Here is a 17956-nt window from a genome sequence, read left to right as displayed (position 1 = left end):
AATGATTATGATGGAGTTGTTTTTGATATTTTGACTTTGTGGATAAGAAAGTAAAGATTAGGCCTACAAAGTTTCTATTGTTTTTGACACAAGATAATGTTTGTTTGTTTTTTTCCCTTTGTTTTGTTTAAGACAAACCTTTCCAAAGAATAACATCCTCTTTTTCAGTTTTTCATAAAGAGCATTGATTTGTCATCTGTTTCTAAAAATTGTCTTGAATTTTCATATTCAGCTGCTGCCTGGTTGATGGTGTTAGAGGAGGCGGGACCAGTAAATTGTTGGTGCCTTCACCAGCCAATCGCATCTGCGCCATTGGGTTAAAGCGTCGAAAGGGGCCGTGTCTCTCGAAAACACGCCAGCCAATGAGCGACGGCCTGGGCGCCTCGCCGGCCAATCAGGATGTTGGATGCCCACCGGCCCTGGATCAGGGTGGTGCTGGGCGGCTCGAGCTCTCACAGGGAGACACGGCTTAATTGTACAAGGTAACTAGTTTCCACTCCATTTTATTTTATTTTTTTTACTGTTTACACTAAAAATGCGTGTAGGTGTCTGGTCGCATGTGTCACGGTGTGTGGACGGACGCGGCGGCGGCTGAACAGACTGACACTGAGCGCTGAATAACGGTGTTAACCATACTTCCGTTGTGCTGTGTTGATAACGGTAAAGCGCGATGGGCATTTAGTCCTGTTTCTGGTGTAACAGTAGAGGAAACGTTGTTTGAATGACCGACAGTTGTTTCTATTGTGAGCATTATTTTAAAGGTGCTGTGTTTCCAACCGTCCAGGCGGCGCGTGAGCCTGAGGTGTAATGCTGCGCTGTTTATCTTTAACACATGGCAGCAGACTGCGTGTAAATAGCTTAACAACCAACTGTTAGGTTAGCCATCCGCCTGGCGCTCAGCCTCAGCCGGTAGTTTATTAGCTGCACCTGGCTCACACAGTCTGACACCACAGTCCTGCTCTGAACCCTGCTGCACTGGAAGACATGCACATTCAACTTTGTGGAGGCAGCAATGGGCTCTATGCACAGCTCCACTACTTCCTGAACTTAATGCTGCTCCTTTGTTTGCTGTCTTACATTATTGGACCAACTGATTAATCCAGGTGTGTCTGACCATTGTGACTACTCAGACACACCTGGATTAATCAGTTAGTCCAATGATGTAAGACAGGAAACAAATGAGCAGAATCAAGTTTTGAATTGTGTTACCTCATGAGGACAACCTGTGTATAATGCTCTACAGTTGAACAGCATCATAGGCAGTAGTACAGACTGAGTTAAACCAACTCCACTACAGCTTCATCCAACATTATAACCATAATGAAGAAGGATTTACTGCAGGCAAGGGCGTAACAGATCTCTGCCCACTTTTAAAAAGCAAATCAAGTTAGTGTATTTGTGTCCTAATGCGAGGAAGAGTCCAAAATCGTTACCTAAAAAAGGACAAGGCAGATTTACCCCTTTATTTTGGTATTCTCATATTCATTACAGTAGTTACAGGTATTTCAGTCATGTACCACCATTATTCTTTACACATTTTATTTTGTTGTTAAACAGTTTATTCTGATAGGACTAATGCTTATTATTAATGAATCGTAACACCACTTGCCACTGTGTAGCTATTTCTTACCAGATGAACTAATGGCAGTATGTGATTTAGGAAGTTCTGAACATAGCACACCACACCTTGTTGTAAATATTTGATTCAGGGAGAAAAGCCAATCAGTTCTCAGATCAGCTAAATCCTACCAGTGCATTTCGTCGCGTCCTCCTCTAGCTTTACCTCCAGCCACTAGCAAACTATCAACCTGCTAACTCAATGATGTGACTATCGCCTCCTTTGGACAGTGGTTTCTCTCCTTTTAGATGATGAACCAGCTATTTGAAATAGTTTGTTGGCTTTGTTGCTGTTTTCATTATGTTTCTGAGCAGATTATGGGCTTGACCAATTATGACTTGGCTGGATTTGTATATAACCCCCCCTGAACCCCTCATAAATTACACCTTTGACTGCAGAGCCGGTGAATTCAACTGTTAGTTCTAGGTAGATGTACCGAATAAACTGCCAACTGAGTCAAAGTTAAAGCACCTCCCCAATGCCACAGTCACCATCTCTCCAGTTTGTCAGGGCTTGTCAGAATCAGCCTGATTCCCAACTCCTACACTTGGTATTTCACATAAAAGTGGGCGGTGGTGTTCTCTTCAGTGCTTTTTGAATCTTTCCTCTGCTGTCTTAAACCCATTCACCCCTCATTCCTCCTTATGTTTCACAGCCCTTGTTCTCATCTCTTCGTTTCAGATGCAGTTCATGCTTCTATTCAGTCGACAAGGCAAGCTCAGGCTTCAAAAATGGTACGTGCCTTTGTCTGATAAGGAGAAGAAGAAGATCACCAGAGAGCTGGTACAGACAGTCCTGGCTCGGAAGCCAAAAATGTGCAGTTTTCTGGAGTGGAGGGACCTCAAGATTGTATATAAGAGGTACGTGGAGATGGGACTTGTATGTGAGGGGGAAAAGTTTTCCGGCTGAACGCTCTCCAAACAGAGTTTATCACACTTCCCAGGGCAATTCAGAGAGCTATCATTCATAGACCGGGCTGGGTTGGAGAGCCAGGAGAGAGAGTTATCAAAGAGATGAAAGCATTATGACCACAACAAGAAAGAGCATTAATTTTGCCTCATTATGTTCTGTTGCCGTGCCAACGGACAAGCAGTGAGACAGTTGGCGAACCTGAGTGACCCAACATGGACAGACAAGCACAGCAGTCGAGCTCTGCAGAGACGTTGTCTGTTGTTTACCTCTTCGTTTTTAATAGCTTCAAAAAATGACTTTGCCTCTTTTTTTTTCTTATTTTCTAATTTTTTCATGTTTGGGTTTTTGCCTACTACAATTAAATGGTCTCATTCATGTATGCAATGAATGTAAAGGTGTTCTTTTCTAAGTGATGTGCAGTGGTTAGAATAGCTGTCAAACAGTTAATGAAGAGAGAGAGTCCTTTCTACTCACACGTCAGGGGAGATTTCCGAAATCTGTCTGAGCGCTGATGTAATAGTTGTGAGCCAGAAACGAACAGTAGTTTTTGCTGAAGGTGAAAAGAAAGAGGTTGGAGGGAAGAAGTGACTCTGAGATTATGATTCAGTGTTGGTGGAGCCGTTAGGATTGTAGGTAGACATGAAGGGACACAGACAGTTGGAGATCCAGTGTCTGTGCTCAATTTGATTTTGTTTATTGACACATTAGCTTTAGTCAGAAGAAATGGAAATAACAAGATGTCAGGTCAGATCTGTACACACATGATGTGCTCCACAGCCAAACGAGTCTCAGCGCAGTCGATGGAAATTAGTTTTTATACAGAGAGGAGAGTCACTGTCGCTGCTCTTTGATATTTCGACTGTTTTTGACACAGTAAGAAATTGTGAAAGAGAATGTGTAAAGATGAGATCTGGAGCACACAGTTCTAACGAGCTGTAGCTACTACAGGTTCCTGTTTTCATGTTGACAGTTTACCCATCACCGCTGGGGGAAGATGTATTAATGAAATGCAGCAACTAATGTTTTGACTCGCAGTCTCTATGAAAACACCATGTCTCAGAATGAAAAAAGTGACTAATTGATTATTGATTTTTTTTCTGTGTTTTTCTCTATGAAATCAATATTCAACCTCCACTTCAAAATATACATACATTCTGTAAAAATATATATATTCAAAATGTGGATGGTTTGTCTGTGTCAGTCAGCAGGTTGCTACATGCAACACAGAGTAAACGGAAATGTTATTTACTTCCTCTACATCGATCGACAAATGGATCCTGTTTCCCTCTCTGCTGGTGTGCTCTGTGAGTCAGCTACAGTGAAAGTGCTGTTTCACTTCCGACAAAGACAACAAGGCAACAGAACTGAAGTCATTGTTTCCTGAGCCTGGCTGTGCCATGTATTAACGTCCACAAACAGCAGACAGCTGCAGCTTAAACAATGAATAATTAACAATAAAAGCTGATCGATAATAACACCAACCAGCTCCGTTTGAGTTCCGTCGTGTTTGAGACTTGCTCCATCATGCTTGTCTTTCTCAAAATCCACAGGCTGGTCCAGGTTCACTGTGTGGCCTCCTGACCTGCTGGCTGTGAGGGATCAACTGACCGGCTCCTGTATTAGCCAATCATCACATGCTTAAACCGTGCCTTAGGGATTATCAGGGATAAGGAAGCACGGCAGAATGAGGCTTAACTGAAACAGCCCTCTGCATCCGGCCACTGGCTTTTTTAATGAATACTCTGGACCCAGTAAACAGCAGTCACTGATCATAACTGAGAACTGCTGTGTCAGCACGATTACTGTGGGCTGGGAGACAGCGTATATCACTTTGAAAGTCAACTCCTCCTTTATTCACTTTGTCAGGTTGATGTTGCAGTTTTCACAGTGAGATAACTCTAGAAATGTTGTTATTTTTTATTGAGGTTGTCAGGTTGAATTTGGCTGCTTGTTGTCTTGTTGCAGATATGCCAGTTTGTACTTCTGCTGTGCCATCGAGGACCAGGACAATGAGCTCATCACACTGGAGATCATCCACAGATATGTGGAGCTGCTGGACAAATACTTTGGCAGTGTGCGTCGGCTGTCTCTTCACTTCTATTTATTATTGTATACATGTTAACATACAGTTAATTTGTAACTAGTCCTGTTTAATTTCTGATCGATAGGTCTGTGAGCTGGACATAATTTTCAACTTTGAGAAGGCCTACTTCATTCTGGATGAGTTCCTGTTGGGTGGGGAGGCTCAGGAGACGTCCAAAAAGAATGTGTTAAAGGCCATTGAGCAGGCAGACCTGCTGCAGGAGGTAAGGCATCGCATTCAATCAAAATGGGAGTGAAAACGATTTAATTTTCTCCCACTTTACCAGTAATCTGCCCTCACTGACCTTTCTGATCGTCCAGATCAGAAGAGTCTGATATTATACACCAGTACAGACCTGCTTCATTAGTGATGTTTTGGTCTCAGTCTTGAGGTTACAGGTGTAACATCAGAGACGGTTTAAGCTGTTTTCCATCACTGTTTGTTATACATTTATTTATTGTTGTTTTTAAGAGTAATTTCTACCATTTCCACTGGCCTCAAACCCATGACCCACTGTCCAACAGTACTACTGTAGATAATGACCACTGTTGGTGATGGAAATGTTTTCACAGTAAAAGACAGCCCAACTGTTTATCTGAAGCAGCAACAGTAGGAAATGTTTAGTGACCTCAGTTCTTTTTTTTTTTTACCCCAGTTCTGATATGATGGAGGAGAGTGAATAGTAACTAGTGACCCTGTTATCATAAGATATCATTACACACAGTTAAACAGGATTACATGGTGAAGCTTGTGTGAACCTGTTTTGTGTTTAAAGGAGATTTAAATCCAGAACAGGAAAGTCAAACAACCAATAATGCTAATATACGAAAGTGGTGGGGGAAAAAAAGCTAACTATACATTTCATAAAAATGCAAGTTGACTTGATGCAAATTTTTTAGGTTTATAATTTTAAGATTCATCAGCATTCATTTGTCACAGTAAAAGCAGGATGGCTCAACACAAACCTGTAACTACAGAACTGCACCCTCTGTGTGTTAAGAGTCTTGACTGGTGCGTTCATGTGTTTTACTTGCTTCATTTAAGTGGACAGGGTCAGTTTGAGCTGCTGGTGCGTCACTGAGTTTCATTTGTTTATGTTTTCTCTCATCGATTTAAGCGTTAATCTCTATTAATTTAATCTCCAGAGCTAGATAATTGTGGTACTCCATGGAAAATGTTTTACATTTTATTTCCTCTGATTTCATTGACTTCTCAGTGCTGTATTGTCTTTCCATTTACTTTGATCTCACTCTTGATTACAGCTCATGTTTCTCTCTTACTATTGTGATTTGCAGAATATAGACTTTCAGATGCGTCTGTTTGCAGGTACTGTTTGTTAAAACCCGAATATCCCTTATTGTAGCATTCATTACAGTAGTAACCATTAGCTTTAGACATATTGTAGATTCACTGCCACCATACTAAAGCCGCAGGAAACAACCAGCAACAGCAATATTTAAAATGTCACAGGTATGCTGTAGATATTGAAGTTGCTGTTGTGTTGTCCTGCTCTGTAATGACTCCACCCCTGAAATCTCAGTGTAGCTGTAGTCTGATGAACTAACCTATAGCTTCTCTGCAGCAGCAGGGAAATAGTGATTTTCTTCTGGAGGACGTCACATTTGTTACAGTGACATTAACGACAGTGAAAAGTAAAGCTCTGCTATAGCTTCGGTCTCTGAATCCCCATGGTAGACTCCTGATGACCGAGCGCCACATCACAGGATTCTACACTGTTGTTAGCTCTTGATAAAAACATATTGTCACTTTTAATTGGTTTCTTATCAAGCCATACATGTACTGTAATACATGACCAGAGATGTTGATGCTATAGTGTGCACAGCATTAGGCTGGATGATACCACAGGTAAACAATCTATTCAGTCACATAAACATCTTAAGCAGTGTGATTCTCCATAGGAACCTGGACATATTCTTCACAGTGTTTCCAGTCTTGTCGGACTGCAGTGAAGTAAGCAGAGAATTGTTGCACAGCCCAGAAACAAGTTGTCATTGTTTGCGCTGCTGAGCCCAAACAAACACTCCTGTCCCACATTAGCAGTTTACATAGAGAGGGCACAATTACAGTAGCTGAACCAGTGTCACTGCAATTATGATTCTGACCATCAGCATAATCAGCGGTAGAGTAACAAACACTGGTCACAGCCATGGCCGTGCCTCAGTGTCAGGACAAAAGGGCTTCTCCTTCGCCTCAGCCTGTTCATGGCACTGCCACTGCAGAGCTATTAAGCAGCATGGATATGTTTCTCATCTATGGACAGTGCTGTCAAAATGAAATCTGAGGACTAGCCTGTGAAACCAGCCTTTGATGTTGAAATAGGGCAAAACACATACTGTGAAGTAAAATCAGGCCACTGGTGACAGCACTCTGACATCAGACAGTGATATGATCCAGATATTATTTACCTACAGCCTCAAACTATTCAAGTAAAATTGATCTTGTAGAAACATATATTTAAAAAATAATAATGATTAAATACATTGATACAAATGTCCTGGAAAAACCGACCAGAAATATTAGTCTGACAAACTCTAGTCTGCACTCACTGCAGCAGGTTATTATGTAGTTTTCACTCTATAGCAGTTATCTATGTATCTGAAGCTTCTGTCTGCATGTCTGAATATTTCTATGACTAAGCATAAAGAATATTCTGCAGTCCCATCATTGATACTGGATACATTTATATTTCATTATGTGCACTGTGGTTTTAATTTGTGGTCATTCATCATATTTGCAGTAATGCAGCATAAAGCAATGAAGACCTCTGCCTTCGTCCATTAGGGCCAAACTGAGAGTATTCATATTAGCAATCAGTAGACTAAAGTAATGAGCAGTGAAGCAGAACCACAGAAAGGCTGTTTGGGGCCACTGCCATTCAGTTTGCCAGCCAAGTCCATAATCCCCAAGGACAAACTTCATTGATTTACAGTCAGCTGCGACATCAGGGAACATACTGTACTGTGATCCTAAAAGGCTTCTGGTCGCTTCTTTAAGGAGCCTTTTCCTTTTAAGTGCATGGAGTGAGGAGTGTAAAAAAATCATTTAGTTTGTATTCTCATCGGAATAAGAGTGGTCAGAACCTTCACAGTGCCGATCCAGATTTACCCGGAGAGGGAGAGAGAAACCGTCTCTGATTGGCTCAATTCTGTATTTATAGAGCCAGTGTGAAGACTGGGGGAGTTTGCCCAATGAGGAGCTCTTGTAACGGGCCTAGGGTCCACCCATGCCCCCACCCAGGCAACTGGTAACTACCAGACTGGTGCAGTCAGTCGGTCAGCATGGGTTTCCAGCTCTGTGTGCCGTGAGCTTTGACCTGCATGTACCTCTGAGTGAAAAAATACATAGGTCATAACAGGCATGAAGTCCAACATGCCTGAATACCCTCAGTTTCACCAACAGGCGGCATAATGCAGGACTCGTGTTTTATGGTCAATTTCATTCCTCTTTTACACACAGTAGTGTAAAACTAGTGTTTTCCTCTAAATTGGAACATAAACGTGAGAGAGCTACTGTATGCTGCCTGTGTGAAGACTGGCCTCTTGTTTTACTAACAGCACCCAATGAACTTGCTCAGTTTACTGATGTGTGTTGTTTTCTGTACAATAACAGTGTATCACTACAGTTTTTTAATTAATTGTGATAACATACATTCTGCAGGTTTTGTATGAGGTGTCATTTGACCCAAATTACCCATTTTACACAAACTGTGCTAGAGAATAATTGTTATGATTATGATTTTCTTAATCTTAATAAATCCCATGAAAACAGAAATCATGAAAATGGTTCAAAATAATTAGATCAAATTTTTAAAAAAAACACACACACATGACACATGGAAAAAGTAAATAGAGTAAACAAACCCCCAAAGGAAGCAGTGTAACGGTGAACACTTTCTGACAAATCGTCGGTTTATAAGATAAAAAATTTCCCTGATTATTTTTCAGTAAAGTCAGTTCAAAACTGACTCTTTACAGAATCTAAGCCAAGCATAGCTGTAGGTCAGTGGATATGAAATCAGTTTGGTTAAAGTCATGCAGAGGTCGAGTTGGGCCACACTTGGAATGAGGGCCTTGAGCTTTACGGCATTACTAAGTGCATAGTTCAGTAATTACATAGAAAACATACCACAGGGGATTTCAGTTCAAGCTATTTTAATAAGCCTTTAATGAAACCTTTCTCAGGAGCTGGCCAGTAGTTCAGGTCTTTTGGAAGAATGACGCCTCTGAAGACTTTCAGCTCAGCTCAGCTCTGCATGCGAGACATCAGAGGTAAATTGAGCAGAGACGTCCCAGTGAAGAGGTCACTGATATTGTGGTGGTGCACGGTTAATCTCCCGCTCCCTTAACACACACTGTAGATGTGTAGGTGCTGTAGGTTACTGTGAGCTGATCAGCATCACTCTGTTTATTTTTGTCTCTATGAAAATGCTTGCCTCACAGGTGTGATGGTCCCAAATATGGCCTCTGAGGCCTCTGGTCTTTTCCAGAACTAGGCCACCGAGGTGAATACTCTGTGTGTGTGATTTAGGAACTTTGTACCTCTAGAGCCCTGTAGTCAGACCTAGTGTGGGTCTTCTCCCTGTGTTTATCAGTCTGTGTGTAGCTGGATCTGTGCTGGTTCACAAAGTATCGGTCCTGGTGTCCTGTCAGTAGTATCAGTCTCTCCACAGCTGACAGTACATGTTTGTGTTGAAAACACAGTCTGTCTTAGTCTGTTTGTCTTTGCCTTTCATTTTCTGTGTAACACCTCATTAACACTGTCCACACCACAACATGTTGTCTATGATTACATTTCTGCGGTCTGACCACGTGGTCAGAGTTACACACATCTAATAGATTCAACAGTTGAGTGACTGTATGACTATTGGACAGATTTGATCCTAACCCATCAAAGTCCAGAGTATGATCATTAGCTATAAGCTATAAGCTTAATGTTAATATAAAGCTTAAAGGGATAGTTCAACATTTTGGCAAAATGTCCCATTGCCATAATCCCTATAGTCTTAGCAGTAGGTACGTAAACCTCTAAATGTCGGTGCAAGCTATTTTAGAACAGCAGAGCTCAGCCGCGAGCTGCTCAGAGCTACGCTACGGAGGCTCACGGAATTTCTTTCCGCATTTTTAATATTTAATGGACAAACATGAAGGTGGTACTTCTGATCTGATCTCTCAGCGAGAAGTGACTAAGAATTTCCCAAGATGTCAAAACACGTCTGAATTAGTAACAGGGGAAAAGAGTGATGAGAGTTTGTTCTTGTCACTGACGACGCCTCCTGCCTGCTTCTCTGTCTCCTGCATGTCCTGTGAATGAAGTGTCTGAATGAGGAGTTCTTTCTCAGCCCAAATGTTCACATGTTTTCTAAGTTGTCTGCATTTCTCTCCCCCAGCCCCGTCATGAGTACTTTAATGTGCCTGTGTACTGATTGGCTGCCATCGCTGCTGCCGCTGCTGCTCCTCCTCCTCCTGCTGCTGCTGCTGCTGCTGCTGCTATCATCCACCCTGCATGCTGAGCTCCTCAGTGTCTGGCACCTTTCTTTCTTCCCTCTGAGCACTTGTCATTGTCATTGGTTTGGGCTCGTCATAATATTCTCAGCCCACTGTTCAGCTGGATACTGTACATGACAGTCGTGATACAAAAGTGTTCCAGTATCAAACTGAAAACTGTAGTCAGTGATGACACATTCAGGTTGGATTGGTTGACTGGACAAGGTCACTGTCTGAAAATATTGTGTTTTAATAACAGCCCGTCATACTGACATCAGTCATCAATATTTCCACTGAATCGTATTTGTTGTGGTGATGTATTGTTACATGCCTGTCATTGTTCCACATACAGTTTGTTTCATTGCTCTGGCAATGCAGCAAGTTTGCATCATGTCCAGGTACACTGTCTGACCAAGGGTCTAACTGAAGATCCACCTACTGGATTTCTTCCAGAGCTTCAGCTGCATCTCCTAGCCTTCACTGAACGTGTGTCTAAGATGTTCCCAGTGTGAGGAACCAAACCTCTAGATCAACAAAAAAACTTAGTTCAACAAGTAACTTAAGCAGCTCATTTACCAGCTGGTGAAAATCAGTTAAAATCAGCAGTTGCTCTGGTTTTGGAGAGCCGACACTAGTTTTAACCTCAGACTAAGATTAAACAAGAAAAGGCACATCCAGTGTTTTATTATGATAAATGGTCGTGACATGATCCCAACTTTTGCTGTTCATCTGTGTTATTGCCATTCAGAATATACAGGGGAAGTCTGCCCTCTGTTGCACAGGTTGTGGTAAAGGTGCATAAACATGACTGACTGTGTTTAAGTGAACAGCATGTCCTCAACGTGTTTCAGTATGAGAAGAAATGCCAGCAGGTCAGATAACAGTATGAGCATCTGAATTCTGATGTTACTTAAACACAGGTTCATCAATGATGTCAAGTGTGTCCGTCATCAGTTTGTGTGGTTTTCATATTTTTCATATTTTTAATGGTTTCCTTGTTGGTCTTGTTTTTACGTCTGGATTCACATGACATCAAGTGTGGGTGGAAGGTGAATGCAAGAGGAGTTGTGTGTTACTTTTTTCATGTTTTCTGTCTATATAATCTTCATTCAAATCATGTATTTGAATTTTAGTTTTAGTCCTTGCTGTGATTTCTAGGAGTTTTTGTTGTAAGTTTGAAACGAACCTCCAGTCTGACCATGGGACAGACAGGACACCTAGCATTAAGAATCATTCTTTATCACTATCTTAGAAATGATTGATAGACCATAATTAGTGGCAAAAACACTTGAGGTAAGTAATATGAATGAAATTCTTATGAAAGAAATATTTGCACTCATTAAGCAAGGGCTCTTTTGACTTTCTACATCATCAGTAGGAATCAAACACCATTGAAATAATTAGCCTTACACTTAGATTAATCTATTTTAACTGCACACTGACAAAGCACTTCAAATGTTTTATATGATCAGTCATTGTTCATCTGAGTCCTGGTACTGAAGACAGACTGCATTAATAGATTGCTGTGATTAATGAGGATATTTTGTTAATGTATAATATAGATAATGAATAAATTGTTCATGATTCTTTGTCACTTCAGCACACGGGTGTCTTTCTTTGATGGAACTGTTTGGTTGCTGTGTCTATGGTAACGTCTGAACTGGAGCTGGCATTCTGGGATGTAGTTTTATTTAGTGTTGGAAACCTCACCTCTGAACGGTGCTCAGCAGCATTGGCTCTTCAGATGAAGAGGTTCAGCCAACACAACAAGCGACAAGGGAAACATAACTCCGGCAGAATTTACCTCAACAGTGAAAAGTCTATAATTGATGAACACACAGTGTTTTTAAAAATCTCTGTGTTGAACATTTTAAACTGACACTTTGAGGTGACTGTGGGGAGGTGGGTTATTTTTCTCCTCTTGCCACAAAGCCAGCTTTCTGTCTCACTGCTCTGATGCAACTCCTCTCTTTACTTTGTGCTGAACCTCGTTGTAGGATGCCAAAGTAAGTGCTTCTCTTTTCTTTCTGCCGTAAGTCAGCAGCTCTCATCTTTTCCCTATATTACCATGTCTGCCTTTATGCTCATTGTCACAGGCACATCATGAATGAATGAATAAATATCAAATAACTGGTTCAGGTATTTAGGCCTATTTACTCACTGATTGTGTGTGTACATATAAATGTATAGATAATGATCAATGGAGGCCTACTCCCCTGAAACATATAGAGTTTGCTGGGTTTGCTTCAGTGGCTGTATTAAAGATATGTATTTGTAACCATTAGCTGTGCTACTGAAGCAATGATTTAATGAGTGGGCCCCTGTTTGTATTGGGCAGTGGGCACGCTCCCTGAGTGAGTGTCATTCTATTGAACTGAAAAACAGTTGGTGCCGGCAGCCAAGAGGTGAGGCAGTGCATCGACTCACACAGGGAAGAGCGACAGCTAACAGAGAGGGACATGCAGTAAATACAAAATATTCAGCGTTCACAGTAGATTAAACCTTAAGCTTTACCTTCAACGTTGATTATTGCAGCAGACTCTCAGATATTAATGTGGCATTTGTCAAGAAAAACTGAGCTACAGGCTGTGAGCCAAGTTCACCAACCAACTGCAGTATCACACACCTAGGCATTCAGGTGAAGTGACCTGTAGAGTTGTCAGAACCGAATGTACACCACACACAAAAAGTTAGTTGTATTGGGCTTTTGGATGAAATTTCAGAATGCACCTGAAATGCACTATACTGTAACCTCTACAGGTGAACTGAATTTGACTTTCTCTGAACTTTTGAATGCACATATCCAACGGGTCAGTGTCTCAGTACTTAGTACATAACATGCTGTTCTCTAATAACAAAAATCACAACAAGTGTCTGATCCATGAATCAACCACTGAATGTTCTGCTTCAATGACAGTTTGTATTTAAACAGTCCTCTTCATCCTGCTGTTCACACTCTGACATCATAAGACCACACCTGTAGAACAGTCCATCAACAGCACCTGGACATGTGGGGGCTTCAGATGATTGGAAGTGTCCACTGAGCTCAGTGTCACAGTGTCATCAGCAGGTTGGACAGAGAAGTGGACGTCCTTTGGTTACATGATAACTTATTGAGACATACTTCTACTTAAATGCCCTACTTTCATGATATAATATCACTGTAGCATGAACTTTTTACATTTTCCATAACATCCCTAACTTTTTGTGAGTGGTGTATATCACAGTGTGATGAAGTATTCATTTAATACATGTTGACTAATGAAGTTGACTAAAGCCAGCACCTGAACAACGTTACAGCAGAGTGCTGGTGTTGTGTTGAAAGCTCCCGTGGCTCACTGAGCTCTAACCTGGAGCTCCGGCTCCTCTGTCCCTCCACAGGAAGCTGAGACCCCACGCAGCGTGCTGGAGGAAATTGGACTGACATAAACATGATCCTCATCATCATCATCATCATTTGCTACACACGCCTCCACCTGCCAGCTCAACTGCTGTATGTAGCCGACACCGATTCCAATTCACCTCTGAGCACACACAAGCTCACAATCACTCTCTCTCACACACACACACACACACACACATACACACTGGGCATGGTTTTCCTGTGCACTGTTTGTGTGTGTCCTCCCCAGTTATTTATTTGTTCAGTGTGATGACTGTTACTAAGGGAAAATCCAGCATATTTAAGTTTTTGTCCGCTCTGCTGTCCTCAACCAAGAAACTGTACCGAGTGAACTGCTCGATCTTAATTTGACCAAAGCTGAAGAGATCGCTTTAATCTGTGAGGTAGAGTCAGGATTTCAGAAACCTGACAGTATACACTGCAAAGGGAAGTCAAAAGTATTACAAAACCAAAACCAAAGAGCTACATTTCATCTCACCTCCCAGTGCATTGTTATTATCAAGCATTTCAAGCTCAGTACCTTGCACCCGGCACATGAACACTGTGCTCACACTGTAACACACCACTGCAGTCTGAAATGAAACGACTGGTGACGAACTCCAAAACAGAAAATGTTGTATATGTGGTATTCTACTGTAAGTATTCTCTCTGTTTACACACTGTCGTCACCCTTTGGTTTCTAACAGCAGGATCCCACTTGATGTTGAATGCCTTAATCTCTGATAGATGTCTATTTAAGATGAAATTATTTATGACTGTCCCATTATTGCACATGCATGCAACTGCACTGTAGCTGGTGAATACAGAGTTTATTTAATTGTGTTATGTGCAAGAACTGAAGAAATTGTTTGTTTTCTTCGTGTTTACTACTGTGCTGTTTTCTTTTGTAATAAAAAGAGGTTTTTGCAGATTCTTAAAATATCTGAACAATATTATAGATGCTCAAATTGAGATTCTTGACCCAATGGCAAATTAATTAATTTGGCCACTAGGTGGCAGAACTCCAAAGTAAAATGACTTTCAGAGCCCTGAAGTATTACTGCTTTTCCAAGCACCACAAGTGTTCCATCCAGGAGTTTCCTGGCCTCCTGCTGAAGGCCAGCTTTCATTTGGCTCTGCTCGAGGGAAATGTCTGAATATTCAGCAGTTAGATGTCTGACACTGTGTACTCTGAAGCTGTTGAGCGGCAGCGGAGTCTGTGTCTCCACAGGCTACAGTACGTGTAGGTCATCAACAGTATGGCAGGGATCAGAGTTCAGTGTACAATAAGCGTATTAATGTGTGTAAAACGCAGGAAAAGAAATACTACAGTAGCAGTTCCACAGCTTGTGTAGAGTTGCACTTATGTCATTATCTCATGGTACAGGCAACTGAACACAGGACATGTGTAGACATGCTGTGGCTTTCCTCACTAGCTCGTGGACTAGGTGCAGTAGATTAAGCTGTAGTGACACTTACAATCAAAACAAGTGTGACAGTGGTGGTCCTGTCACTATGCCTCCAATTGATCATGTGCCCTGGCTACTTGGCCAAAGGGATGTCCCTTTGGGTGACTGGCAAGCGCGCATGACTCTTACCCGGGAGGTGTGGGTTCAATCCCCGCCCGGGCCCTCTTCACCTTGCCACATTCTGGCGTTGTTGGCAGGATCCATGTAGTACTAGTGGTGGGTCCATGGATTCCTAATGTGTGGCAGCCTGCGCGGAAGCACGAGGACGTGCTTGTGAAAAGAGGGGGAGAGATGTGACAGTGGTGGTCCTGTCACTATGCCTCCAATTGATCATGTGCCCTGGCTACTTGGCCAAAGGGATGTCCCTTTGGGTGACTGGCAAGCGCGCATGACTCTTACCCGGGAGGTGTGGGTTCAATCCCCGCCCGGGCCCTCTTCACCTTGCCACACAAGGATTATTTATAACCCAAGACAAAGGAAAAAAATCCAAAAGCTTCTCACTCTTGACCAGCATGACGATTCAAAGCTCCTACCCACCTTAAACCCACCTTCTCAGTTGTTTTCACCTGCTTCAGTAGAGCCTCTGTCAGGTTTCTAAAGGCCTGTACAGAACACCACTTTGGGGGCCTCTCATTGGCCCACGGAGCTCCGTGACCTCATGCGACTCTGAGCACAGATCCACCTGAGGCCAACCTGAGCAGAGGTCTAACAACTGAAAACAGCTGCGAGGGTCGCCTGAAGCCGTTTCACTGTCTACTCCAAAACTGGTAGTGATCAAACAAAAAGAAAGAAACTCTGACCATGTGTCATATTGTACAGCATGTAAACTACCTATTTAATACTGTGACTCTGAAATAAGTGACCGTACATTAAATAGCAATAGTGTGATAAACACAAGTACTTTTTGTGAATCAAAGTCGTAGTTTCCAACCACTTGTATGAGTATTCATACACTAACACAGATGTATGTATATTAGATGCCTTCAACATTGGACTGTGCAAACATCATACACTGGCATTTTATCCATATTTTATTTTCACCTTGCACAGTATGTTCATCTTTAAAATAGCCGGTATTGTATTTAATATACTTTTTCTGAACTGCTCATGTTTTAACCATTTTGAAACTTCCTCTATATCATAGTTGTATTAGTATGTAAGGAAACACTGGAATCTCTTACTATGATATTTTATATAACAACAGACTAGCATTTTCATGCATACTCGATCGTGTGCTGTTCTGTGTTCAGGTGTGTGACCGACAGAATGTATGCCGTTCTACGCTGTGTGTAAAGTGAAATATATAGTAGCTACAGCTACAGAGTGCAGTGCAACCCGTGTATTACATTACAAAGCATGTGTTCACTTGCTGAGGATAAATTGTGTGTTTACTGTTACAGTGTCTGAAATGATAAAGGAGGAAGGTTATGTTTTCCTGTCAAGTTCAGCAATAAAGAGTTCTCTGAGGGCGGAAGGACTGTGTTGTTTCCTTTAATTCTTCACAGGTCACTTGGAGCACATGAAGAAAGAAAACTGCCTGGTTTTGGTGATAACAGGAGAAAATGTGTTTCCAAGTGTTGTTTTGCATTGACAGAGACATGTTTCAATACACAGAGCCAGCATGAGAGACAAAGATAGGATTTGGTTTCATAAGATCTCACAGATCCAACAACAAATAATAAAATGTAAACTCCAGAGATAGACATTAACTTAGAAAAAGAAGATAATTCATTGACGTTAGGATGACAAGTTTGATCAAAGCAAAACAGTTTGTATATGTGTAAACAAAAGAGACAAAGGCTTCTAGATCCATTTTCCTGAATGGAGTTGGACACAAACAGGAAGAGCACAAAGCTTGTTTGGAGTTGCATGTTCCCAGACTACATCAGGTCAGCATCTACAGTATGTTTTAGTACGGTATGTGGAGACAATGCATTTAATCACAACCAATACATACAGTATGTTCAGTCATTCATTTTGTATCACTTTGATAACATACATATGGTCCATTATATACTAACAACACCTCTAAAAAAAGTTATATGAAAATAGGCTTTCATTTATAATAGGAAACCAAAACATAGTTTCCATTCAAAAAAGGTTTTGGCTCAGCCTCAGTCATAGGATATACATGTTTATGGCTCATATATGTCATCTAAGACTGAAAGAAAACATTATTTGATTTGGTTTATGGTGTTTCTGCAGCTTCAGACCAAATCAAAGCCTCAATTATTTCATACAGGTTGAACAGACATTTGTGTCTAAAATGTACCATTAAAGGGATAGTTCAACATTTTTGGCAAACTGGCTCATTACCATAATCCCTATAGTCTTAGCAGTAGGTTCGTTACCTTTAATTGTCGGTGCAAGCTATTTTTAGAACGGCGGAGCAGAGCCGCGAGCTGCTCAGAGCTACGCTATGGAGGCTAATGGAATTTCTTGGTTTCCCTCATCAAACTCATCAAATACACAATCCAACAACTCCAATGGATAAGTTGTGACCTGCACATTCACCACACTATGAGATAATAACAGAACGTTACGAGACAGAGTTGTTTTCTAAGTAAATTAATGCAAAACCACTGATGTGTTGTTCCATCGGGGGCAGTTTTTTGGCAAGCAGTCTCTGCATTTGCCTCTAAAACAACTTTTGATGAGGTAAACAAAAAAATCCCATTAGCCTCCGTAGTGTAGCTCTGAGCAGCTTGCGGCTCTGCTCCGTCATTCTAAAAATAGCTTGCACCGACAATTAAAGGTAACTGATGAATCAGTTTGCTGACTTTATGACTCATCTCTACTTGTGCTACTGTCACATTTTACCTCAACAATATTGAATTATTGTTGAATTATTTGGGGGAACAGTGTATATACGTTATCTTGCTTTAATTCCAGAGGCCAAGTCTGAGGAACACTTTCTATTTACTGTGGAGGTGTACTTAGTAAATATGAGATGAAGGACAATAATCATCTCCTCCTTTTTAACTCCAG

The 17956-nt window shown here is 41.4% G+C and overlaps 1 protein-coding gene across 5 annotated transcripts; it reads left to right on the top strand.

The window, feature by feature from the left end:
* The first annotated feature begins 340 nt into the window (after positions 1-340).
* On the top strand, positions 341-14989 carry LOC146988281 (AP-1 complex subunit sigma-2). Of its 5 annotated transcripts, XM_085773446.1 has the most exons (7): positions 341-482; positions 2300-2478; positions 4496-4604; positions 4699-4836; positions 5909-5939; positions 9074-9135; positions 10021-11713. In XM_085773446.1, exons 2-6 carry the CDS (start codon positions 2300-2302, stop codon positions 9124-9126), a joined length of 510 nt encoding a protein of 169 aa, XP_085629572.1. In that variant the 5' UTR covers positions 341-482; the 3' UTR covers positions 9127-9135; positions 10021-11713. The 5 variants fall into 5 exon arrangements, with proteins under 5 accessions (XP_085629572.1, XP_085629574.1, XP_085629575.1 ...); XM_085773448.1 differs by lacking the exons at positions 5909-5939; positions 9074-9135; positions 10021-11713 and adding exons at positions 7792-7878; positions 13499-14989; XM_085773449.1 differs by lacking the exon at positions 9074-9135.
* The last annotated feature ends 2967 nt before the right edge of the window (positions 14990-17956 follow it).

The sequence above is a fragment of the Trachurus japonicus genome, chromosome 4, assembly GCF_045865225.1.
Source record: "Trachurus japonicus isolate A0001 chromosome 4, Traja_1.0".
Taxonomy (NCBI): domain Eukaryota; kingdom Metazoa; phylum Chordata; class Actinopteri; order Carangiformes; family Carangidae; genus Trachurus; species Trachurus japonicus.
Note: the sequence above shows the minus strand (reverse complement) of the source record. Positions and strands in the feature narration are given on the sequence as shown.